The sequence below is a fragment of the Ictidomys tridecemlineatus genome, chromosome 11, assembly GCF_052094955.1.
Source record: "Ictidomys tridecemlineatus isolate mIctTri1 chromosome 11, mIctTri1.hap1, whole genome shotgun sequence".
Taxonomy (NCBI): domain Eukaryota; kingdom Metazoa; phylum Chordata; class Mammalia; order Rodentia; family Sciuridae; genus Ictidomys; species Ictidomys tridecemlineatus.
The window spans coordinates 39,699,311-39,724,676 of NC_135487.1; the positions used below are offsets into that span (position 1 = coordinate 39,699,311).

The window sequence follows — 25,366 nt, forward strand, 5'->3', positions numbered from 1 at the left end:
GAGAGATGTGGGGGATCTGAAAGTTATTCTAAATTTCACCTGGCAGAATAAATAGGAAAGAATTAACAAAGAAAAATTATTTTTAGGAGCTTGTTGTAGCACTTCTATTAACCTGATTAAAAAGGTAATGTGCATGGTGCCAGACATATGAAAGTCAGGCAGATCAGTGGATCAGAGTGGTTCTGAAACACTCTAGTTTTTTCCTTTTTGGGTGTGGTACAGAACATTGAACACCTCACACATGCTAAGCAAGTACAATACCACAAATTACATTCCAGACCTAGTATTTTCAACTGTGACAGTAGCAACTATGACAATAATTAGAACTTTTGAGTTGTGTGACAGATAGTATTGTAAGCACTCAAAACTATTTAATCTTCACAACACCTAGAAGGGGGGTAGCATTAATATCATCAGCCATATATCAGATGAGAAAACTGAGGACCATGAAAGTAATTTACCCAAGATTAAAATATCTAACATGTCCCAGCGACAAAGTTCTACCCTAGATCTATACTGTAGGATGTAGTAACTTAGGTAACATTTCTTTGGAGGGTACATTGTTTCTCGTCTGCCTATTAAATACCGCTTCAATAAGTAATGAAACAGAAAAAGAAAGATGTACACTTGCAATAGTGTGGTAATTAAAACACAGACCCCAGAACCAGACCATCTGTGCTTTATTCCACGTTTTGCCATTTACTAACTGAACTTGAAAAAATTACTTAGTCTCTCTGTGCCTCAGTTTCCTCAGCTATAAACTGGAGAATGATACCTGCTTTACAGGGTTGTTATCAGAATTAAGTTGATTATATTTGTAAAGCATTTAGAATAGTGCTTGGTTGATAGTAAAAAAGTGCTAACATATATAGCATAGTATTTTTTTTTTTTAGAGAATTTTTTAATACTTATTTTTTAGTTCTCGGCGGACACAACATCTTTGTTTGTATGTGGTGCTGAGGATCGAACCCAGGCCGCACGCATGCCAGGCGAGCGCGCTACCGCTTGAGCCACATCCCCAGCCCCTATAGCATAGTATTAATACTAGCATAGAAAATAGTGTTTGTTAAAATACATCCTTTTGCAAGTATGTGAATTGGTCTACAGAACTCTTAGAATTGCTGAGTCAGAAGGTTATAAACATTTTAAAATTTGATAGGTGTTGCTAAACTGCTCTCTAGAGAGTTGATTACAAACATGCCTTCCTTTCAATAATGTATAAGAGCTTGCCCAGTTTTCCTATAGGTTTGTTTGTGGTGCTAGGAATTGAACCCAGGACCTTATACATGTTAGGTCAGCACTGTACCACTGAGCTGTCTTCCTACCCTATTTTTTGTTTGTTTGTTTTAATTTTTTTTTAGTTGTAGATGGACACAACACCTTATTATTATTATTTTTTAAATTTTTATGTGGTGCTGAGGATTGAACCCAGTGCCTCCCACATGTGAGGCAATCGCTCTACTACTGAGCCATACTCCCAGCCCCATTCCTACCCCATTTTCCTACCTTCTTGAAAAATTATAATGTTAATTGAACTTTTCGACTTTTCCCATCTAAGGAGAAAGTAATAGTCTTAGTTGACATTTCTTTTAAGTGAGAGTAGTCATTTTTCCTGATGAGAGTCATTTCCTTGTCTGTTAATACCATTGTTTGCTTTTTGTCTATTTTCTTTTTATTTGATTAGGTCTTTGTGATAATCAGTTGATATTTTTTCTGAGTTTATTGTCTGATTTTTTTTTTAGTTGCAGTTGGACACAATACCTTTATTCCATTTATTTATTTTTATGTGATGCTGAGGATCGAACCCAGGGCCCGGTGCATGCTAGGCGAGCGCTTTACCACTAAGCCACAATCCCAGCCCCTAATTTTATCATGTTTACAAATCAAACTTTTGTGGTGTATAGCCTTTGGGTTTTAGGTTTTGGTTATACTTAGGTTATAAAAGAAGTCTTTTTTTTTTCTTTCTGATATGGTTTCCTTTTAACATTGATGACTGCTCCATTTGAAACTTCTTGGTATGTGGTCTATTATAAATCTTGTTAAATATTCCATGTTTTCTGTACTGATAAGGAAACTTTTTTTTTTTTTGTACTGGGGATTGAACTCAGTGGCACTCAGCCACTGAGCCTCATCCTCAGCCCTATTTTGTATTTTATTTAGAGACAGGGTCTCACTGAGTTGCTAAGTGACTTGATAAGTTGCTGAGGCGACTTTGAACTCTCAGTCCTCCTGCCTCAACTTCCCAAGCTGCTGAGATTATAGGTGCCACCATGCCTGGCTTTTTTATTTTTATTTTGAGACAGGGTCTCACTAAGTTGTCCAGGCTGGCCTGGAACTTGTGATCCACCTGTTTCAGCCTCCTGAGTTCTTGGGTTTAAAGGTGTATGCCTCTACACCTTGCTTTGTTTTCATACTCTTAAAGACAGTTTAGTTATTGTTATTTTATGCATCCAATGCTTATTTCACTTTACTCAAATGTTTATCATTTTCTTTGTTCACCACTGCTTCTTTTACCCACCAACTTTTTTTCTAGGTTCAGGGTTTGATGGTTTATTAGAGATATAATCTCTTTAACTGAAATATGTGGGTCCTCCCTCCTATTTTTACTATTAAATAATGGTATAAGGATAGGTATAGAATTCTAGAATGACAGTTATTGTCATTCAGCCTTTGAGAGAATATTTTCACTGTCTTGTGTTGTTGCTATTATGTACTGCTATTAGCCTAATCATCTTTTTTTTTTCTTGTGGTACTGGGGATTGAACCCAGGGGCGTTTAATCACGAGCCACATCCCTAGTCCCTTTTTTAAATATTTTATTTAGAGACAGGGTCTCACTAAGTTGCTGAGGATGGCTTTGAACCTGCAATCCTTCTACCTCAGCCTCCCTAATTGCTGGGATTATAGGGGTGTGCCACTGCACCCACTTTGTTCTTGTGGCACTTCTATCAGACATGGATCCATCTTTGCTTCTTTTTCACATTTTCTTATCCTTTATTCTTTAAAAGTTTTGTGGTCTGTATCTGATCATCTTGTGTGCGTGTTGAATGAGGCTTGATTTTCATGTTTGTAGTTTTTTGATTGTGAGCTCACTTTTTAAAATATTTATTTTTTAGTTGTAGTTGGACACAATAACTTTATTTCACTTATTTATTTTTATGTGGTTCTGAGGATCGAACCCAGGGTCTCACGCATGCAAGGCGAGCACTCTACCACTGAGTCACAACCCCAGCCCCTATGAGCTCACTTTTTTTTATACTAAATTAACATATTCCTTCAGCATAGTTTTGTATTTGCACTTGTGAAGTACTTCAGAGGTTTTCCTAGGCTTGGGCGGATTTTTACATTAATTTTTTTTTTTTTTTTTTTTTTGTGTGTGTGTGTGTGTGTGTGTGTGTGTGTGGTGCTGGAGCTTGAACCCAGGGCCTTGTGCATGGGAGGCAAGCACTCTATCAACTGAGCCATATCCCCACCCTTTACATTAATTTTCCCAGTGACATTCAGGTAGTAAAATTCAGACTAGTTGGGACTGTAATTTTGCATTTTCGGGAAAGACTTCTCTTTTCCCTCTCCTTTACCCCTAAATAAAAACCAAGATTCTTCTCATGTCTTGCCCTTTGAGGGACCAACTTTATGTTCTGATTTTATAAGTTAAAATTTAAATTCCTAGATTGTTAAGACCTACAATCTCTTTCTGCTCCAGGTTAATAGTAGGTTGGCTTATGTGAGCTCATTCTGACTCTGAAAAATTCCTTTTCTTTGTACATTCAATCATGCATTTAAAATGCCAAAAAAAAAAGCTTTAAACCAATATGTTATTTTGCTCAGCATGTTGCCTTAACTTAAAGTGTGTATTTTTGTAAAAAAAGAAGTTTGATCCTCCTTTTTTTTTGTTTTTTTCCTGTCCATACAGGGGATTTCACACAGGGGTGCTTTACTACTGTGCTACATCCTTAGCCCTTTTTAAAATTTTTTATTTTGAAATAGGGTCTTGCTAAATTGCCCAGGTGGACCTTGTATTTGTGATTCTCCTGCCTCAACCTCTTGAGTAATTGGAATTACAGGCATGTGCCTTTGTACATGGCTAAATTTGCTTTTATTTTTTTTTAAGTTTTTATTTGTTTTAATTAGTTATACATGACAGTAGAGTGCATTTATACACTTTTATATATCATACATAGATGGGATATAATTTCTTATTTTTTGAGTGTACTTGCTGCAGAATCATATTGGTCATGCAGTCATATATATACATACAATAATAATGTCTGTTTCATTCTACCATCTTTTCTATCCCCACATCCCCTTTCCTTCCTTCCCATCACTTCCCTCTACCTAATCTTAGGTAATGCTATTCTTCCCTAGTACCTCCCCGCCTTAATAAAAGTTAAGATTAAAGATGTCTGAAGCAGGGCTGGGGTTATAGCTCAGTGGTAGAGAGCTTGCCTGGCATGCCTGAGGCTCTGAGTTCGATCCTCAGCACTACATTAAAAAAATAAATAAAAATAAAGATATTGTGTCCATCTACATAACTATGCTTTAGACATCTTTTTTTATTTATCTAGATGTAAACATAATAAGATGATCATCTGTTTTCTCATACAAACCAAGCATTATTTAAATTTTTACAGATTACCCTGAAATTGACTCATTTTAACTATTGATTCCTGGTCCAAAGGGCGTCAACCTTTATATATTGTATTTTTGTGTGTGTGCAGGGGCACTAAGGATTGAATCCAGAGGTACTCTTCCACTGAGCTACATCCCCAGCCCTCCTTAAAAATTAAAAAAATTTTAAATTTGGGGCCTTGCTGAGTTGCCAAGGCAGGCCTCAAACTTATGATCCTCTTGTCTCAGTATTCTGAGTCACACTATAGATGTGTGGCACTGTATCTGACTATACTCTTCTAAAAGGTGAATATGGTGATTTAGGATTATTTAAAATGCTGGATGTCTACAGAGTGTCTTTCATTTTCTTTTAGCTAGCAAATACTGCAAAATGTTAGTTGAAGAAGGAGGATTGCAGCTTTTGTATGATATCCAGGGGCACAGTCAGGCAAATCCTCAAGCACAGCAGATGGCAACTTCCATTCTAGAGGACTTCAGGATGCATTTCATGAATTATCGGAGTCTCCCTCTGAGTTGAAGACCCTTCTTAATCTGAGGGCTTCCAAGGTGCGCTCTGTTCCTCGTAACCAGGTCTTCCTTCCCTGTCAGTAACTGAATGTTGAAAATGTTTGTTGGTGTTTGTGTATTAGGTGTCTCATTGACCTTTCTTGTTGATTTTTTTGTAAATTATAAAAAAGTTAGATTTACATGCTAGTCATAATCCCTAATCAAGTTGGAATCATTTTATGGAAACCTCTTTAGCAGTAGTGTTGAAAAACCAGTTATTGTGGACTTTGTGGGGAGACTTGGGAGCTTGTGTTGGAATAGCTATGTTAGTTTTCTCTGACCCTGAACAGTTTTTCCACTTTGGGGAGTTTGTCAGTGAAACAGGACCTCTTTGCTGGGAAGAGGAAGGACAGACCTACAGGGAAATTTGGTATTTATGTTAAATTCCCTCATTTGTTATTCCTGGTATGTGAAGCTACCAGAAAAGAAGTATCTGAAGATGGGAAATAATATGTTTTCAAATGTTTTTTTGGCCAGGCACAGTGGTGCACACCTGAATCCTAGCTACTTAGGAGGAGGAGGCAGGAGGGTCACAAGTTTAAGGCCAGCCTGGCCAACTTAGTGAGATCCTTTCTCATAATTTAAGAAAAAGTGCTGGAGATATAGCTCAGTGGTAAAGAACCTCTGGGTTCAATCCTCAGTCCTCAAGAGATGGGGGAAAATATCTAGAAAACGGAACCTGTTGGAAGGGGAGAAAAGATTTTCTTTTTTTAATCCCCCCCCACCCCACCCCAGATACTAGAGTACTTTCCATTTGAGAGGTAGAGGGAAAAGAATATATATTTTATAGTTTGGGATTTTTTTTTTCCTTTTCTTAAACTTTTTTATGGGTGCTCTTATTCAGCATGGAGTCAAAGGGGTCACTTTTCTGAAATCAAGCCTCAATTACAGCATAAACTCTATCAGAAGCTTTTGTTTGTTTTGTCTTCAAAGCTGCTCTGAGGAATAAAGTATGAATTCCTTCCTTGTCTTATTATTGACAACTGATGAATTTGCTTTGTCATTCATCTGCTTAAGTTTTCGTTTTTATTCCCCCATAACAGGGATCAAACCCAAGGCCTCGCATGCTATGCAAGTACTTTACTACTGAGCTATATTCTCAATCTTCTGTTTAAGTTTTCAAATAACTAAACTAAATTCCTGTTTGATTATTAGCATATTTTAAGACTAGAGTTTTGTGCTTTTAGCTGGATTTACCTCTTAATTGAAGTATTGTGTGCCATCTTTGGGACTCATTGAGTATGTCGTTTTTAGTTACTCTAAAACACATTACATACTCTTACTCACCAGTTTCCTCGCAGATAAGTGTAATTTGTAACCGAATCCTTCTTCAAACTGCACCCTTTATCTCACACTCACTCTTCTTCTTCGAGTTTCTTGATCTAGTTTCCAGGTTTCCAGTACCTTGGAACATTGTGTTATTAGATTCTAACTTTTGCTAAAGGATGTGTCATGGGAACCAGTATCTTTTTTTTTTTTTTAGAATTTTTTAATATTTATTTTTTAGTTTTCGGCGGACACAACATCTTTGTTGGTATGTGGTGCTGAGGATCGAACCCGGGCCACATGCATGTCAGGCAAGTGCGCTACCGCTTGAGCCACATCCCCAGCCCGGGAACCAGTATCTTTTGAGATCCAACTGTGCACCAGATATTCTTCCAGTTTTGTCTCTTTCACAGCCATTTTCTGGGGTACATAAATTATTCTCCTCACTTAACACATGAGAAAAAGGAAGTTCAGAAAGGTTGTTACTTTCCTGAGTGGTCATTCACCTGGTGAGGCTGGTGCTGATTCTAAGGATTCAACTCCTCTGTGCTGTTCTTCGTACCAGAACACACATATAACCTTGGCACATTTGTATTTAGCAGCAAGTAGCACTGTTAGTGGTATGTGTCCCTGCCAGTGTTTAGTGACTCTGGGCCAGAGTATGTGCTAAGAATGCTCAGCCAGTTATAGGATGACCATGAGGTCACCTTGGTAGAAGAGGAGGAGAAGGGTATTGAGACTAGTGTGGATTCACGAATACTAGGTCTCCCCCAACCCCTTTATTTTCCAAGTGTGTTATCCTCTTGCTCACCTTTGCCCATGCTGTTCCCATCAACCTTCCTGATGGTTTTTTACCTCCACCCTGTACTGGGGTTTCAATCCAAGGCCTTGTGCTTACTAGGCAAATGCTTTACCACTGAGCTATATCCCCAGCCCTCAGCCTTCCTCTTATTCAAATGCCTGTTACTCCTCCAGGCTCATCTTCCATGGTTGCCTGCTCATTTCCCAACTTTCCCTTCTGTTCATCAGAATTAACTGCTCTCTTCTCTGTGCTACTGAAGGCCTGGAAAAGTCTTCGTGTCATTCTGTAGTTTATAAAATGCTTTCAGAGTAGTGATTTCACTTGTTCTCACTAAGTATTACAACATATATTTTGAATATGAGGGTTTTTACAAAAAATTTTTTTAGTTGTAAATAGACAACAGTACCTTTATTTTTATTTATTTTTCTGTGGTGCTGAGAATTGAACCCAGTGCCCCACACATGCTAGGCAAGTGCCACTGAGCCACAATCCCAGCCCTGAACATGAGGGTTTTTAAATCTTCACAACAGATTCATTTTATAGAAAAGGAAGCTGAAGCCTATAGAGGCTAAATGGTTTGTCCAAGGTCATATAGCAAGAAAGTGTCCAAGCTGGAATTGGCAGTCTAACTCCTGATACAGTGTTCAATCAATACTAGGATTTATTTATTCTTTCTTTTCCAGAGGAAAAAACGAGGGCCTTCTTAAAACCCCTTGCTGACTCTAGTAATTACCTGATCACTGAAAGCCAGGGATTCTCCAAAGTAAATCCGATACTAATCATTATGTAGCCAATGTGAGTAATAAGGAAAGTGGCAGTAGACACGTGATTAGCACCTTGGTATCAGGCACAACCCTAGCCATTTTATGTCCATCATCATCCTTGTGAAGAAACTGAAGGCCAAAGAGGTGAAGTGATGAGGGTCATCCTGCTGCAAACTTTCCATCTGGATCTTGCTCAAGGCATGCATGTCCTATACTTAAGGTTAAATGTCATTTGCCAACAAACTCTGGGGGCCTTTTCTCCCTGAAGGCTGCCATGCCCTCCAGCCGGTCCTGGGTTGGGATATTCTGCAACAGTGTATAGAATATTAGTTTTGGAGAAGCAGAGCCAGAGGCCAAACAGCTGCTTAAGCCTGTCCACCCCTAACAAGGCCAGGGTCCAAATGTTTCCATTATTTTTGTACTTGGATCTTGGATTCCTGGTCTCCTGGAGAAGACAGGGCAGTCTCTGGCACCTGTGCCTGCCCACCATGGGCACCTCTTGTGCACTATGCACATGCATGCAGAGAGGTCACCACCTCTTGTAGCAGTGTGAGGAGGCTGCTTGCAGCAAGAAGTCTAGCAGTGTAATTCTCACTAGGTTATACTGGTCCCAACACCCTGTTTCAGAGGATTTTGATATTTTCCTGAAAATCAGCATATTTTACTCACCCGAGAGTCAAGCCAAATAGGTCAGGCTCAGGTTTATAGCCCCTGCATTGGGCACAGTCTGTAGGTTTTAACCAAGCCTGACACCTTAAATCCAGCCTTGCCCCTATAGTGGTGACTGGTGCTGAGGATCGAACCCAGTGCCTCACACATGCCAGGCAAGCGCTCTACCTCTGAGCCACAACCCCAGCCCCTGTGTGGTCTCTTATAAGTCTATGGGCACTAACTGGGCAGAATGTACCACCATTAGGTAGTTGAACAAACAGTCTTAAGGGGTTTCCCTGGAAATACCTTAGAGTCAGACTGTTTGGGCTTCTTGCTTGGTCATGTATCACCCAAGGCTCCCCTAGTCTGGCCCACTGTCCACTAACAAGTGTTTGTGGACTAGCAACAGACACATACCTGGGCATAACACATCCCTTCAATGGCCATCCCTGATGTGATGTCCACCTGAAAGAAAGAAGTGCTTGCTGGATCAGCCTGGCTTTGTCCAGCTCCATCCACATGCACTGACAGCCAGCCCACTCTACTGCGGACACCAGCCTCTGGGAGCAGAGGGAACTCTATCTGGAGAAGGAATACCATTTATAACAGTGGCAAAACAGTGCTGAGAGAAATGGGGGCTGAGAACCATGGGGAGAGTTGATGATTCTTCAAAGAAGGGGGAGCAAGAGCTACACAGTCAAGCCAGAGTCCTTTCTTCCTTCCTGGCCACCTCACTATGCCCCTACCCTCACCCTGTCACCCCTAGGAGTTAACTGTTGGCTTCTTCCCTTAGGAAGGAGCCCCAGGCCTTGACCTGGTACATTCTCTATCCTCTCTTGTCCACTGACCTGTACTGTCCTAAAAATACTACATGTGTAGTCTCATTTACTTTTCACAACCAAGGGCCATTATGGCTGTTACTCAGCTGAGAAATGTAAGGCAGTAGTAGAAAGGTTCCAATGATAATAGTTTGTGGAAGAGCAGGGCTTTGGACTCGTGTGGTCCAGCACCAAACCTGTGCCCCTCTCTGCTTCCAGGCTAAATTGTTGTGTCTTCACTCCACCAGAGTCAAGCTGCTTAATTATATACCTCTGTGCCTTTGTTCATGCTTTAACCTTTCTCTGAAATTCTTATCCTTTTCAAGGCCCAATTCTAGAAAACATTCTTAAACCCAGTATTGCCCAGTGTAGTAGCCACTAACCACAAGTGGCTGTTAGAAAGCACTTGGACTGTTGATTAGTGTGTAGGGAAATTGGATATTTTTATTTGCTTTTCATCGAGTTTAACAGCATGTGACTAAGCTATGGATAGCCTCACCCTAACCTTTCTGGGGTGTCTTCTCAGTGCCATAATGTTCCATTAGTGATTTGTGTCTATATATTTTCCTTCCCCACCTAGTGGGTAGTGACCATATTTCATCTCTGTTTCCCACTTCCCAGCTGAGGCCTGGATTCAGTGTAAGTGAATTGGTTTCTAGGAATGGATTAGCTGCACCCAGTGCATCATGCTGAGCCCTGCACTTGCAGCCAGATACTGCCGGCACAAACCCAAGAACTTTGATTAGGAGCCACACAGATCCAGGTTCTTATTCTTCACTTCTTCTGTTATCTTGGGCAAGACATTTACACTTTCTGAACCTCAATTTCCTCTCCTCTCCTTTGGAGAGAGTTGAGGATAAAATGTAACCAAGAATATTGTCTGGCCAAACTTGCCATTTTGTAGATGGGTAAACTGAAGCACACACAGAGAGGGGTCAGGCTGGGAGTTTGTTAGATGAGTTCACTTCCTGAGTTCTTTTCAGCTGTGTTGTCTGGCTGTAAGGATGGGGAAAGTACTGCATCCCAGTCACAATTAACTTTAACAACTCAAGTCCTGACCTGGTGGAATCTTACCTCCATTCCTCGGTCAATGGCTACCTTGCCTAGCCGCACAGCAATGGGGGCCTAGGAAACAGAAAACAGTGGTTGAGGGAGGATCAGTGCTGAAAGGTTTGAATTGAAGGGAGTAACAACTTTATTGTAAGGTATGGGTTTTGGGTCTAGACATTTGTGTCTAGTCCTAGCTTGGGCCATTCTATTGTCAATTGTACTTCATAGCATTAGACCTGCCTCTTAGGTTGAATTTCCTTTTCTACAATGAAGGAAGTAGACTCTGATTCTGACCTTCCCCATCCCAACTGACTGGGTTTTTTGTCAGTCAATCCATCCTTCCAATGTGTACAACATCCCACAGTTTATAAAGTGCTTTCTTATCCACAGACTTGTCAAATAGTGCTACCCATCTTCCAGTCTGGTGTCTTCATTAGTCCCCCATTTTACAGATATGAAATTGAGACCCAAGGAAGTAAAGCATCTAGTTACATTTATATAGTGAGTCATCGGACTCCTGCTTCCTTCCTCTATCCCCCTCATCTCAGCAACTGCAAACCCCACTGTTTCCTTTTTCTGACTTTTACTTTATGCCCTTCTTATTCCTCTGTTCTCTTTGTTTGCCATGAATATGTTGTTATGTTGGTAACTACACAATAAAGAAACATCTTTCACTAAAGAAAGTAAAAGCCAGGCACAGTAGTGCAAACTTGTAATCCCAGCTACTAAGGAGGTTGAGGCAGGAGAATTCCAAGTTTGAGGCCAGCCTGGGCAACCTTGCAAGAACCTCTCAATGGGTATGGTAGTGTGGCACATGGCTGTAATCCCAATGGCATGGGAGGCTGAGGCAGAAGGATTACAAGTTCAAAGCTAATCTCAGCAATTTAACAAAGACCTAAGCAACTTCATGAGACTGTCCCAAAAAATAAAAAGAGCTTGGGATGTGGCTCAGTTGTTAAAGTGTCCCTGGGTTCAATTAAAACAAAAAAAACTTGTCTCAGTAAAAAGGGGTGGGGGTCAGGTGGCTGGTGATATATAATGAGTGGTTCAGTGGTAGTGTGCTTGCCTGATATAGTGAGGCCCTAAGTTTGCTCCCTAATATCAAAACAAAAAACCAAATTAGTTAACATTTAACATGTTTGATGTTCAAATAGAAAACATCCAAATCCCTTATTCAAAGTATAATGTATATTTGCTACTTAAGAGGGAAATTCAAGTGTAGAGATAAGAACTTTGCCTTTACAGTATTATTTTTAAAATTTATTTATTTTACAGTAGAATGCATTTGCATTTACAGTATTAATAGTTTAAACTCAACCATCTATCACACTGACCTTGGCACTCTCCCCATCTGGGAAACCTGTATCACCTCCACCATTCACTACTATCCACCCTTATTGGAAATTGAACCCAGGGCCTCACACGTGTTAGGCAAGTGCTCTCTCACTGAATTACATTCCTAAGCCTTTTTAAACTTTTAAATTTTGAGATGCCCAAGCTGGACTTGATCTTGCAATCCTCCTGCCTTAGCCTCCTGAGTTGCTGAGATAATAGGTGTGTACCACCATGTCCAGCTCTGGGAAAAGTTCATTCTGAATTTCCAGTAAAATAATGCAAGTTGAAGGTTGTTTCCCTGAAAACCCCGCCCCCTCAAGAAGGTCCCAGCTGTGGAATTCATGACTATAGTTACTATGTTTTGGTGGGCTGATGTTTTGGTTTACAGAACTACTGTTTTCTTTTTTGATACCAGGGAATAAACTCAGGGGCACTTGACCACTGAGCCACATCCCAGCCCCATTTTTTTTATTTATTTAGAGACAGGGTCTCACTGAGTTGCTTATTAATTAGCTTCTCATTTTTTGCTGAGGCTGACTTTGAACTCACAATCCTCCTGTCTTAGCCTCCTGAACCACTGAGCAGAACTACTTTTAAGTATTCAAATAATCAATAATTTTTATTAGTATGCTGCCATTATTTCAGTATACATGGAAATATAAATCATCTTGAGCTTCTGTTACCCAGTTTATACAAAAAGGCACTATACACAGTCTAGTTTGATGCTCTCAATGGAATCTGCCGCCAGCCACTCCTTGGAGTCATTCTGAACTCTGTATGAATTTGAAGACTTTCTGACCAAAAGTAATAAGAACCTTATAGCATTAAAGTGGTCCAGGAAAGGTCACCAGAATCTCCATTTAATATAGTGAAACACCCCTCACACTAAAAATGAAAATGAAATTCAATTTTGCGGGAAGCTACTGGGGATTTAATCCAGGGGTGCTCAACCATGGAGCCACATCCCCAGCCCTTTTTAGTTATTCTTTATTTTGAGACAGGGTCTTGCTAAATTGCTTAGGGCCTCGATAAGTTGCTGAGGCTGGCTTTGAACTTGCAATTCTCCGCCTCCGCCTCCCAAGTCACTGGGATTACAGGTGTGCACCACTGTGCCCGGTGAAATTCTGTTTTAAATGCAAGTCATTGTCAATTCCAAAAGTAGATAGTCCCTAATACCCAAATTTTAAAAAATCTCAGTTATAAAAGAGGATTATTTCAGTTTACAGGGAATTATTTTCTGTTTCTCTTTTTTTCAAAACAAAACACTATTTATGGTTATTGAAATGATCTCTGTTAGTGGTATGGCTCACATTTTTACAGGTTTATATTTTAATTGCTTTGTAATGTTTGTAAAGTTTTTGTATTTGAAATGGATTATATATTTGGCTTAAAGTTTTTAAAATTTTGTATGTTTTGCATTCTTAAAGTCATGAGTTTTTAATATTATGTTTCGTGCAAAATAAATACCCAAATACCAGTGTTTGCTTTTTTTTCTGATATTGCAATCACTTTTTGTGACCTTAATGAGCAAATCACTTAATCTTTCTGTGTCTATTTTCTCAAAAATAATAATTAACCCTACTGTTTTATTCTAGTTAATTGAGACACTGTATTAAAGTACCTAACATTGTGTCTGACAGATTAAAGGTACTTGGTCCAGGGTGCATCAATATTATTTTAAATTATTTAAACCTAACTACATTTTAGCAGCTTTTATGAATATGGAAACTTGAGACCTTATCCATCCCACCCTACCCCTCTTACCCCTCATGCCTCCTGTCTGTCCCACTTAGTGAAAAGCCAGCAGAGCTTCTCAGGGCCTTGGGTACCCTAGCCAGCCAGATCCTGGGTATCCTTACTGGAACTTTGGCCCTGCAGCTGGTAGGGTTGATTCTGGGTCAGGCCTAAATCTGTTCCCTAAGGAGCAGTTCTAAACCCTTTGGGAAACTATCTCCAGAAAGTATTGTAGGATTTTATTTTTATTTATTTTGCTATGGTGGAGATCAAACCCAGAATCTTGTGTATGCTAGTAGATAAGCACTCCACCATTGAGCCACACCTCCATTACCTTGAAGATTTTAGGAAATTAATGAGTCTTAACACATGTCCTGCATATTTTAAGAAATTAATTATGCAGTGTGTCAGGAAACATGGCACATGGTAGTTTTGCATCCACTTAAGAATCTTGCTTTTTCAGTCTTTGGGGATACTTAAAGGATGTTTTGTATTATACAGTAGCCACTGGCCACTTGCCTTGAGAATGTAGCTAGTGTGAGGAGCTAAGTTTTTTGATTTAATAACTTAGTATGAGTCTTCTGCCATCCTGGACAGCAGAGATGGGCAGCATTGCCATCATCCGATATGGACAGTGCTATTCTAATGGTTATGAGTCCACTGGATTTCAGCCCTAAAGAATTCAATTTTTCTTTTAATTCAAAATTAAAATTTGCTTTGATTTGTTTACTGAAAGAGTGGGAAAACTCCAAAGAGAGTTCATTTTATGTCTTTGAGTAAATGGATGTTGTGCAGCCCCAAGGAATACCTTTACCCTTAGGGCCTCCAATGTCCCTCCAGCCTGTGCTTGGCTGTCTACACACCTGGGGTAGAATCTCCTGAGCCAGTGCTAGTGCCCGATGGTAGGCAGCATCACCTTCCTTGTTCTGGTCCACGGTGTGATTCACTAGTCCCAGTGCGTGGGCCTGTACGCCACTCAGACGTCGGCCTGTGAAGATGAGCTCCTTCGCCAGGGCCACCCCCAAGCAGCGGGGCAGCCTCTGAGTCCCTCCTGCCAGGATGGAGGGTAAGTGAGGTTGAGAAGGGGGAACCCAGGGAAGCCCCATCCTGGTAATTGCCTGGATTTCTCAGAGTTGCAGATTGAGGTAGGATGGGAGGACAGGGCCCAGGAAAGCAGGCAGGGAAGGGCTTTGATGGTGTAACTGGGCAGAGAGAAGGTTAAGGCTGTAGGCAAGATTACCTGCCCCTGGGAGGAGCCCTCGAGTTGTCTCAATCAGTCCCATGATCGCAGAGGAAGCTGTTTAAATAGAGGAGAGTAAAGTACTCCCTCCCAATCCCATCCTTCATTGCAAATTTCTGTGGAGAAGAGACTCCTGCTTTGGTCTCCTCACCCCTTCAGCCACTTCTCTCCTCATGTGGGCACACCCATGCTTACCCAGAGTCTGCCTCTGGAAGAGCCCTAACCTGGAAGTCCAGAGACCCAGTCCCACATCTCACCACCCTCTGTGTAGTTGTGAGTCACCAGCAAGTCTCTGCCTTCCTGAGCTTCAATGATGGAAAAAAAAAAGGTGATTGTTCCTCTTCTGCCTGATTCAGAGTATAATGGTTTGAAAGAAGAACTGGGGTTCTTCTTTCAAGAAGATGCCTGATACCTCCTCTGTCTTAGTGGATTCTCTGTCCTATGGACCCTTAGCTCTGGCCTGTCCTAGAGTGTTGATGGATTCTGTTCCAATCATGGTTATACCTCCCAACATTTTTTTTTTTTTTTTTTGGTCACAGTCTGAGATCTCCCTGATGGTCCTCCTCCTAAGTTCTGCTTCCCCTGAGAAGCTTTATTTGATCCACATACAGGCCTCTCCTGAACTCCCTCAGCACAGAGCATCTGACCCATGCAGTGTAGGTAGAACGAACTGGCCGTGTCACTGCTTTGGGGGAGTTTCCCACTCTTAATCTCTTGTCATCACAGAAACCCTGTGAATTAATTGCCTGAAACATGTGAGAAGCAAAATTGGGGCTATGGTCTGGTACTTAGTGCCACACTACCTGGTCAATTCTTTGACATACTTGGTGTAGACAGAAGCCCCCTTCATGCCTGGAGCTACATATTTTTGAATGCTATGCCTGGAGTAACAGGAAAAGCTTGGGGGAGAGGTACCACCACATACTTACTACCTCCAAGAATGGCACTTCATTAACAAGTCAGCGACCTTGTAAAGCCATCAGCTGAGGGCTGGGAATGTGGGGATGTAGCTCAGTAATAGAGCACTTTCTTAGCATGTGCAAGGCCTGGGTTCAATCCCCAGTAACGCAAAACAACAAACAAATAAAAAAAACCCCATCAGTTATCTTCTTCCCCTTCCTCAAGGCTCAACTGCAGAACAAGTAGTGCCAACAGTGAATCTAAGGGCAATCAATATTCTGCTCAGTCACCTTGCAACTAGCTGGGCCAGTGACCAACTGCCTCTTGGCTCAATCAATGGTATAATCTGACTTGGACAGAACTGGAAGGTTGAACATGATCTCTGCCCTCCTTGGCTTCCCTTCTCCATGCTCTTTTTGCTGTCCTGTCATCAGTTGCTCTGACGTCTGTGTGATCATACTGAGGGAAGCAGTTCTCATAGGTAAAGGCTTGTGTTCCCTCTGTGTCTCCCCCTACCCTCCTTCAGCTTTTCTCTTGGAAGGCCAAGAGCAGAGGCTGACTACAGAACCCCAACAGCCTGTTTCACTAACCCTCCCCTCTTCACCCCCTGCCCATTACCTGCCACTCGAAGGTCACAGGCCAGGGCAAGCTCCAGGCCCCCGCCCAAGGCAAACCCATCCATAGCTGCAATGGTGGGTGCTGGGAAGGCTGCTGTGGAGATGAAGAAGGGTCAGGACCAAGACAGACACCCACCTCTGGTGAGGGGCAAGCTAGTTGGAATAAGGGACTCACTAGCCCTAGGTTTGGAGACCTCCCTTGGTACCTCAGCCAGGTTAACTGGGAAGTCAGTTTTGCCATGGGGAAGGGAAACAGGGAATGGAGATGCGAGTGGGAGATGGGCTGACTGTGCCCCAGCCTTTCTGTGTGCCAAGCCCTGTGCTAGGTGCTGGGAACCCAGACCTGAAGGTGTGACCCCTGTCCCCATGGGGCTCAGTCTAATGGGGAAGGCAAATGGACAAAATGACTGATAGACTGGTACTCCAATAAAAAAATCTTGGAGGGTGGGTCAGGAAGGCCTCCTGAGAGAGGAAGCATGGAGACCTTGAAGGAGAGTGAAAGTTCAGGAACCCAAGAAAGGGTATTCCTGGCAAAGATTCCTGCAACTGTCAAAGCCTAAAGGCCTGTTTGGTGAACTTGACTCCTCTGGAATGGCTAGACTTGAACCCTAAGAGTGGTCAATAGAATGGAGCACAAAGGCAGAAGAGCCAGGGTCCCCTCTGGGGTAGGAATGCTCTCTGCACCCTCTTATAGAATTTCTTGTGGCCATACCCAAATCTGTCTACACATGTATTCTCTTTAGAGGGTGGGTGAGGAGGGGCTGGCATCAGGAGTTTCCAACCCTGGACCCCACTCCCAGATCTCACCAATGTCATTCATCAAGCCTCGGAGTCGCTGGACAAAGACCCCCACCTCTGCTGCACTCATCTGCTCCCGCTCCTTCAGGTCCGCACCTGCAGATGGCGAGGGTTTGGTGCCATCCCTTGGGAAAATGGCTTGTTATGGAATCTAACCCTAATCCTTTAGGTGGCTAAAGGATCCAGCAAAGGAGTCTTGAGGTGAAGCAGCCAGAGAAGAAGGAGAAACACCAGGAAACACAGTCAAGGAAGCCAGAAGGAGAAAGAGGAGTGCTGAAAAAGGAGAGATGCAACAACCACAGCAAAAAGACAAATGAGGCCAGCGCAGTGGTAAATGCCTGTAACCCCAGCGATTCTGGAAGCTGAGGCAAGGGGATTGCAAGTTTAAGGCCAGCTTCAACAACTTGGAACCTGTCTCAAAAATTGAAAGGTCTGGGGATGTAGCTCAGTGATGAAGCACCCCTAGGTACAATTCCTGGTACCAAAAAACTCAAAAACCAAACAACAACAACAAAATGAATTGGACTTCATCAAATAAAATAACTCTTGTGCATCAAAAGACAAGAGAGTGCAAAGATGATCCATAGAATGGGAGAAAATATTTGCAAATCATATATCTGATAAAGTATTAACAGGGCTTGGGGTGTGGATCAGAAGAGAGAGTTTGTTTAGCTGTGTGTAGCCTTGGGTATGATAGCTGGCATATGTCTGTCTGTCTGTCTCTCTCTCTCCCCCACCACACACAAATTATTTCCTAAGATATATAAAGAACCCCTACAAATCCAGAACAAAAAAAAAGGATTGATTCAAAGTAGGTAAAGGACTTGAATACACATTTCTCCAGAGAAGATATGCAGATGATCAATAGCATACATAAAGATGCTCACCACCATCAGTCTTTAGAGAGATGCAAGTCAAAACCATACTTCCTATACATTAGGATGGTTATTATTTAAGAAATAGTGTTGGCATGGATGTGGAGAAACTGGAACCCTAGAATACTGCTGGGGGTAATGTAAAAGATGTAGCTATTTTGGAAAACAGTTTGGTGGCTTCTCAAAAACTTGAGTGTAGTAGCACATCCTGTAAATCCCAGCTATCTGAGAGGCTGAGGCAGAAGAATCATGAGTTCAAGGCCAGCCTGGGCAACTTAGCAAGATCCTGTCTCCAAATAAAAAGGGATGGAGATGTGGTTCAATAGTAGAACACCCCTGAGCTAAATCCCTGGTATCACAATAAATAAATAAAGTTACAATTCCAGTCCTACATCAACACTCCAAGGAGTTGAAAACAGGAACTCACCCAGATACTTGCATAGCAGTGCTCACATGGGGCATTATTCACACTGACCCCAAAGTGAAAAGCACATGAATTGGTAAACAGAATGTGTTTGGTAAACAGAAGTTCTGACACCTAGTTACAACATGGATGAACCTTGAGGACATTATGCTATAAGTGAAATGAGCCATACACAGAAAAGAAAATATTTCATGATTCTAGTTATATAAGGCATCTAGAATAGGCAAATTCATAGGGAAGAAAATAGAATAGAGATAGGTTGTCAGGGACTGGGGTTGTGGGAGATCATAGGTGCACATGATCCTAACAGCTCAGACCAAAGAGCTGAGCCATATTCTCTTGACTCCTGAGCAATCTTGACCCCTTCACAGCCTCTTCATGCTTCCCTCATGGTCCCTGTTTTCCCCTTCCCAACCACCATTCCAGAGTCAGTTCTCAGCTCAGCTCTCTTGATTTCTCACTGTGGACCTGCGTACATTTTCCCCTACCTTTGAAACTGAAGTTCATAGTGCTGGTTCTGTTGTGAGAACCAAATAACAGGTGCAGTGGACAGCTTTGGTCATATGGCTGTGTGACCCAAGGCAAGGAATTTTACTTCTCTTAGAATTTGCATTTGTAAACTGGAAATATGTATCCCTGCAGGCTGGTGGGAGCCCTGCAGGGGACAGAGAGGGACCCACCTGCACAGAACACACCCTTCACTCCACTTCTGAAGAGCAGGACACGCACTTTCTGGTCCTCCCGTAGCCGGGCCAGAGCATCCAGCATCTGCAGAGGGCATCCTGTCAGTTACTTCCTAGTCCATCCCCAGCCCCACCTTGGCGCCCTCCTTTCTTACCTCGCTGACGAAGATGTTTCCCAGGGCATTGCGGGCATGGGGTCTGTTCATCAGAATCTCAGTGATTCCTGCAGGGGACAGGGCAGCCTTGAGTGAGCTGGCTCTGCTTACCCACAGGGTGGTTGGAGGCAAGAGGCCTGGGTGCTGGGAAGCCTCTGCCCTTGATGATCAGTGGAACTTGGGGCAGGTCACAAACTTCAGCCTCAATTTTTCCAGCTGTAAAATGGAGACAGTAATCTTTGCTCTTTCTGCCTCTCAGAGGAAGTAGAAGGGCTTGTGAACCACAAAGCAAAATGGGATGAGGAACAGGAGACAACCACAGGAGCCCCTGCCTGCACAAATCAGCACCTTCAATTTCACAGCTCCTTCCATAATTTTCTTCCTTTCACAACCAAACCTCTTCCTCTAAAGAATTAAAATAAGGCAAAACTCTTATAATCACCACCCAGGATCAAGAACTGGAATTGTGCCAACCATTTCAGCAACCCCTCATGTGCCCAGACTCAGCCATAGCTCCCTCCTTGACCCCCCAGAAGTAACTCTTCTAACTTTTGTGTAATCACTTCCATATATTTCTTTATAGTTTCCTTGCCCAAGTATGATTCCTTAGACATCACAGATTAAACAGTGCTAATTTAAAATTTTTAATGTCCATTAAAAAGTTATTAGAATCCTGAGTCTCCCTCTAGCTTGGCCCTTCTCTCAAAAGCTATTTGTTGAGGAAACAGTAGGGTTTCTCAAAGTCTAGATTTTGCTGAAAATCATGAGGGCAAATGAACCTGCTTTTTTTAAAAAATATTTTTTTAGTTGTCAATGGGTTTTTATTTTACTTATTTATATATGGTGCTGAGAATCAAACCCAGTGCCTCACACATGCTAGGCAAGCACTCTACCACTGAACCACAACCCCAGCTCCTCAACCTGCTCTTCTGTCACAAGAAATTAGCAACTAAACCCAGAGGGATTTTTGTTTTTTGTTTTTGATACTGGAGATTGAACCCAGGGACTCTCTACCACTTAGTTACATTCCCAGTCCTTTTTATTTTTTATTTGGAGACAGAGGAATCTAACTAAGTTGCCCAGGTTGGCCTGGAATTTGTGATCCTCCTGCCCCAGGCTCCCAAGTCACTGGGATTACAGGTATGTGCACCACACTCAGCTTAAACACTTTTACAGTTTACAATAAAATTGAGCAGAAAGTGCAGTGCAGAGAGTGCCTATGTTCCTCTGTCCCCACTTAGGCACGGTTCCCTCACTAGCAGCATGCCCTACCTGATTGGTACATCTGTTACAATCGATGAATCTACCCTGACACATCATCCCTGGAGTTCCTAGTTCACACAAAGATTTGTTCCTGGTGTTACCCTTCTTGGGTTCTTTTCTACCAGGTTGTCAAAGTTCCTTTTTTTTTTTTTTTTTTTTTAATACTCAGGGGCACTCGAGCCATATCCCTAGCCCTATTTTGTATTTTTTAATTTAGAGACAGGATCTCACTGAGTTGTTTAGCACCTTGCTTTTTCTGAGGCTGGCTTTGAATTCGCAATCCTCTTCCACTGAGCTTAAAGTTTCTCTTTTTTTTTTTTTTTTTGCAATAGTAGGGATTGAACCCAGAGGCTCTTTACCCTCAAGTTACATGCCCAGCCCTTTTTATTTTTTGAGACAGGATTTCATTAAATTGTAGAAACTGGCCTCAAACCATAATCCTCCTGTCTCAGCCTCCCAAAGTAGCTGGGATTACAGGTTGCACAACCTCACCTAGCTGTACATGTTTGTATTTAACATGTACTGGCTTCTATATGAGACATTGATTCCAGAGACCAGGACAGACTCATGGAACTTACAATCTAGCGGAGAAAACAGATATTAAATAATTACTATTTGTAATATGAACTCATAGGGAAAAAAATGGATAAGCAGGTAAGGGACATGCTAAGGGGCAGAGGCAACCCCCTTGTAGGTCAGCTGATTCCCCAAAGGACAAAGTGACCTTTAAGTTGAGAACTGATGGAAGAAAGAAATCAGGCAAAAAGTTTGAGTGCACATGTGTGTGTATGAGTGTGTGTGCATCATGTACACATATGTGCATTCACATGTAAGTGCACATATGTGATTGGATGTGCATGAGTGCTGGTTGTCAGGGTGGGTGCAGACAGTCCAGGAGTGAAGCACATTGCAAGCAGAGGGAGCAGCGAGCTGAGGACCTGGTGCAGGGAGAACAGGGTGCCTTCCAGAACTGGAGGAATTCAGTGTACAGGGAGAGCCTGTGACATGGGGCCTGTCCCTGCTGATCTGCCTTTCTCTTCAGAGAACACCCCATGTTCATTTGTTATAGAGCAACAGAAAACTAATCTAGTCACCATGTCCTAACATTGACAGAAATGTTCCCCTCTCTGCTTTGCTTCCCTGTTCTGTCCTTCCTTTCTCTCTGACTGATTCTCTCATCTTTTAACTTTATCTCTTCTCCCATTTTTATGTTATGCCCAGAATACTGACTGCCAAATCACTGTTTTTTTGTTTTTGTTTTTTTGGTTTTTTTGGCTACTGGGGATTGGACCTAGGCACTTTACCACTGAGCCATACCCCAAGTCCTTTTAATTTGTTTTAAATTTTGAGACAGGGTCTCGTTAAGCTGTTGAAGCTGGTCTTGAACTTGCAATCCTCCTGCCTCAGCCTCCCAAGTCACTGGGATTCCAGGTGTGCACCCACCATGTCAAACCTGACTGCCAAATCAGTCTTTGGCTCAAGTCACAGCTCAAATGCACCAGCTCCATGGCCTTGGATAAGTCCCTTTACCTTCAGACCCTCAATGTCCTGATCTGTGAAGGGAAATAATTAAAAGATTGTCATGAGGATTAAAAGAGAAAGGTGTCCCTAAGTGTCTAGCCAGAATTTGAGTCTGCGGTAAGCAGGGCAAAATGTCCTGGGACTAGGGCAGCTCTGGGACCTAACAGAAGACTACTCCAAGTGGGAAGCCCTGAGAGGCCAGGCAGGAGTATTTGGCTTTCATTCATTCACTTGGCAACAATTTGCTGTATCACATGCCAAGTTCTGGAGAAACAGGACTCAGCCATGGTCCCTGCCTTCTTGCTGCAGCCTGGATTCTAGGAACATTGCCCTTTCTGCTCCAGTAGTGAGGGTGGCTCTGCAGTGTGCCTGTCTTCTCTTACCAAACCATGAACATTTCTGGAGCAGCTGACCAAGGTCATTTCTGTCTGGATGGTCTGGATCATAGGCTGGATGGTGTATGGGCAGGTCAACAGAAATTACTGGAAGGTAGTGTGGAGAACAACTGGTTTAACAACTTCTTACTATACAGAAGGGGAAACTGAGGTCTAGAAACAAGAGTGTTTGCTCAAGTAACAGCAGGATGCAGCTAGCACACCTCACCCACAAAGTGCTAATTGATGGGGTAAAGCTTTGTCTTAGAGGTTTGCCCAGGTTTGAGGCTATAGATTTGGTCTCCAGAATTGCAAAAAAAGCTAACAACCTATGAAGAAGACAAGCCCAGACACACAAAACTTAACTGGAGGCGGGACATGCAGCATGGCAGGGGAATTCCAGAAAGATTCATGGAGGCAGAAAGGAAGGGACAGGACCTTCTGGACACAGCTGGAACAAAAACACAGAGACAGGAAAGCTTTAAATGAGCCCATTGGAGCCAGGTGTGGTGGTTCACACTGCAATCACAGCAACTCAGGAGGCTAAGGCAGGAGGATCTCAAGTTCAAAGTCAGCCATGACAACTTAGCAATACCCTGTCTCAAAAGGAAAATAAAAAGATTGAGGAAAAAGGGTTGTGGATGTAGCTAAGTAGTAGGGTGCCCCTGGGTTCAATCCCCAGTACTCTCCCTCCCTCACACAAAGGCACACACAAGGTTAAAAAAAAAAAAAAAAAAGGAACCATGAAGAGAAGATGGAAAGGCCAGGCTGGGGCAGAGAACCCTGAATGCCCAGGTAAGGATTTGGAGTAGAATTACTCCATGAACTATAAAGAACAAAGCTGCTAAAGAACCAGCCACTCCCATTTTCCAGGACAAGTACAATGTGGCAATGCTCTGGTGCCATCTGCCCCAGTGAAGACAGAGCTGTGGCTTCTAACAAGAACACCAAATGACTCTTGAGTCACTTTCTGGGTAGTTCTCCTATGTGTGATTTCTTCCTCACATCTCCTCCATGACTTTTTCCTTGACTTCATTTTCTCCTCTGTCCCTGATTTTCATCCTCCTAAAGCCCTCTGGCAGGGGCAAAGGCTTAATCGACTGATTCTTGTTATTCATTTCTAGATGAAAGGATTCCAATATTTACATGTGAGTCCAAAAATCCAACTTACTGATGTACAAATCTGTTTGATGAATCAATGAGTAACTGGAAGAATCAGTGATGACCTCATGGTTCAGAACTTTGTAATCAGACCTGATTCTAATTGCTAAATCCTCTATGCCTCATTTTTGTTTTGTTTTGTGCAGGTCTGGGGATGAACCTAGAGCCTCGTGCATGCCAGGCAAAAGTTCTAACACTTAAGTCACATCCCCAACCCCAAAATTTTGTAATTGGATAGTGGGGAAAAGAATAAAAAATATCTCAAGGCAAGCACTGTTGCCAGTCTGTCAGTGAACCAAGCATGAGAATATGTGGTATTTCTAAGGTCCAGCAATCCTACCACTGAAAGTTGATTTAGTGGGACGCTGGTGGCCCTTGTGTCTATCAAAAGTGGCGGATGCACATAAAGGAATAGTATACAACAGCAAGGAACTAGATTTATGTGGGAAAATAGCTTTTTAAAACAGTGTCAGGGCATAAATAAGAAATACGAGATGTATAATGTACCGCTAATGGCGTAGATTAAAACTCAGACACAAATAGTTCATCAAATGTCGGTGGAAGGAGATGAGATTAAAGAGAAGCAAAGCCACCACAAGGATCTCACCCGGATGGCTCAGCGCAGCGGACTAAGGACAACGGTCAGCTCACGGAATGCACCCGAAACAAACACACAAAACCCGAACACAACATGCAATCAACGGTGGTATCTGCTAACAACCTGTTAACTTTCAGAGGGAAGCAAAAGTTTGAAGAATAAGCGCGCAGGGAAAACATGCGACCTGTCCCTGCACCTCCCTTCCCCGAGTCCCCGCACGCCGAGCGGGATTGGCTCCGCCGTCTCCGCCCCCCGGAACCTTGCCAGGATCTTTGGCTGGGAAAATGATCTGGTATTTTAACCCAATGCCATCCCTAAGCGACTCTTCCCCCCTCTCACAGAGACTGAGGTCATCAAATGGGGAGTTGAGGAGACCGACAAAGTCCCATCCCAGTCAAATCCGGGCATCCTCCTCGCCGGCCTTGAGCCACTAAGAGAACCTGGACTGGGAAGCAGGCAATTTGAGATCCAGTCCTCAAAAGCACTGAGCCCACAGGCCTTAGTAGTCTTCCCGCGTGCCGCGGGTGCGCGGGGCGTCGCTTTGGCCTTTGCAGCAGGGCTGGGCTCGGGGATCGTCTGTCTCAGCCCGGCCGACTCCTGGGCGCGCCCTGGGACGCGCTTTTACCTTGGTCGGGACCCGCCAGGGCGCGCACTTGGATTTCATGGCCCCCTGAAGTCCCATCGGAGGTGCAGCCGCGGACCCCAAGGGGCCTCCAAGGGCGCAGGAGCCGCAGAGCGCGCAGCATCGCGCGGGCTGGGAAGGTGCTACTTGGCTCCGCAGCTGCCTGGGCTCCGCTGAAGACGCGTAGTTCCGGCGGCGGGCGAGGCCTTGCAAACTGCTCCACCTACGGGCCGACGCAGCGCCCCTGTCCTTAGCCCAGGGTGGTGGTGGAAAAGCTCTGCTTCTCCTTGTGATTTGGGGCAAAGCTTTTGTCTGTGCTTTGATTCGAAAAACAAGAATAGCGACAGTGACTACCTCGTGGTGGCATGGAGATTGAATGGGATGTGTGACCTTTGCTTACACATATATGCAGTAGATATGCTTTCATTTAAAATATGTCATTCATTAGTTGAGTATTGTCTACATTCACTTACCTACCTGAGTCGCCTCGCGTTTGTGCCTCAAATATAATGGAGGGCGACAGTGAGGCCAGTGTCTCACC

General features: G+C 42.9%; 2 protein-coding genes and 1 long non-coding RNA gene across 9 annotated transcripts in view; 1 reads left to right on the forward strand and 2 right to left on the reverse strand.

The window, feature by feature from the left end:
• Positions 1-8,180, forward strand: part of Zyg11a (zyg-11 family member A, cell cycle regulator) — a 42,762-nt gene extending 34,582 nt beyond the window's left edge. The window contains exon 14 of the mRNA XM_078026266.1: positions 4,982-8,180. Coding sequence (XP_077882392.1) covers positions 4,982-5,145 — 164 coding nt within the window. The 3' untranslated portion in view covers positions 5,146-8,180. The remainder of the gene's footprint in view (positions 1-4,981) is intronic.
• On the reverse strand, positions 3,385-25,055 carry Echdc2 (enoyl-CoA hydratase domain containing 2). 7 transcript variants are annotated; one of them, XM_078026262.1, is made up of 10 exons: positions 24,829-25,047; positions 19,287-19,354; positions 19,129-19,216; positions 17,159-17,245; positions 16,353-16,442; positions 14,835-14,891; positions 14,458-14,645; positions 10,550-10,600; positions 9,075-9,122; positions 3,385-5,219 (listed from the first exon to the last, which is right to left on the reverse strand). In XM_078026262.1, the coding sequence occupies exons 1-10, from the start codon at positions 24,947-24,949 to the stop codon at positions 5,121-5,123; spliced, it is 897 nt and encodes a 298-aa protein (XP_077882388.1). In that variant the 5' UTR covers positions 24,950-25,047; the 3' UTR covers positions 3,385-5,120. The 7 variants fall into 7 exon arrangements, with proteins under 7 accessions (XP_077882388.1, XP_077882387.1, XP_077882390.1 ...); XM_078026261.1 differs by having other exon boundaries at positions 16,353-16,445; positions 24,829-25,044; XM_078026264.1 differs by lacking the exon at positions 24,829-25,047 and adding an exon at positions 24,213-24,344 and having other exon boundaries at positions 16,353-16,445.
• LOC144368056 (uncharacterized) lies at positions 19,670-24,430 on the reverse strand. The gene is made up of 2 exons (XR_013427788.1): positions 24,327-24,430; positions 19,670-22,895 (listed from the first exon to the last, which is right to left on the reverse strand). It is a non-coding gene; the product is annotated as an uncharacterized LOC144368056 (long non-coding RNA).
• Positions 25,056-25,366: the final 311 nt, after the last annotated feature.

Coding starts and splice junctions, on each gene's coding strand:
- Echdc2 (XM_078026261.1), bottom strand. CDS start 24,949: ATGCTGCGCGCTCTGCGGCTCCTGCGCCCTTGGAGGCCCCTTGGGGTC. Junction 19,217..19,286: donor GAAACATCTTCGTCAGCGAG/GTAAGAAAGGAG, acceptor TGCCCTCTGCAG/ATGCTGGATGCTCTGGCCCG. Junction 17,246..19,128: donor GAAGGGTGTGTTCTGTGCAG/GTGGGTCCCTCT, acceptor CGCCATCTGCAG/GTGCGGACCTGAAGGAGCGG.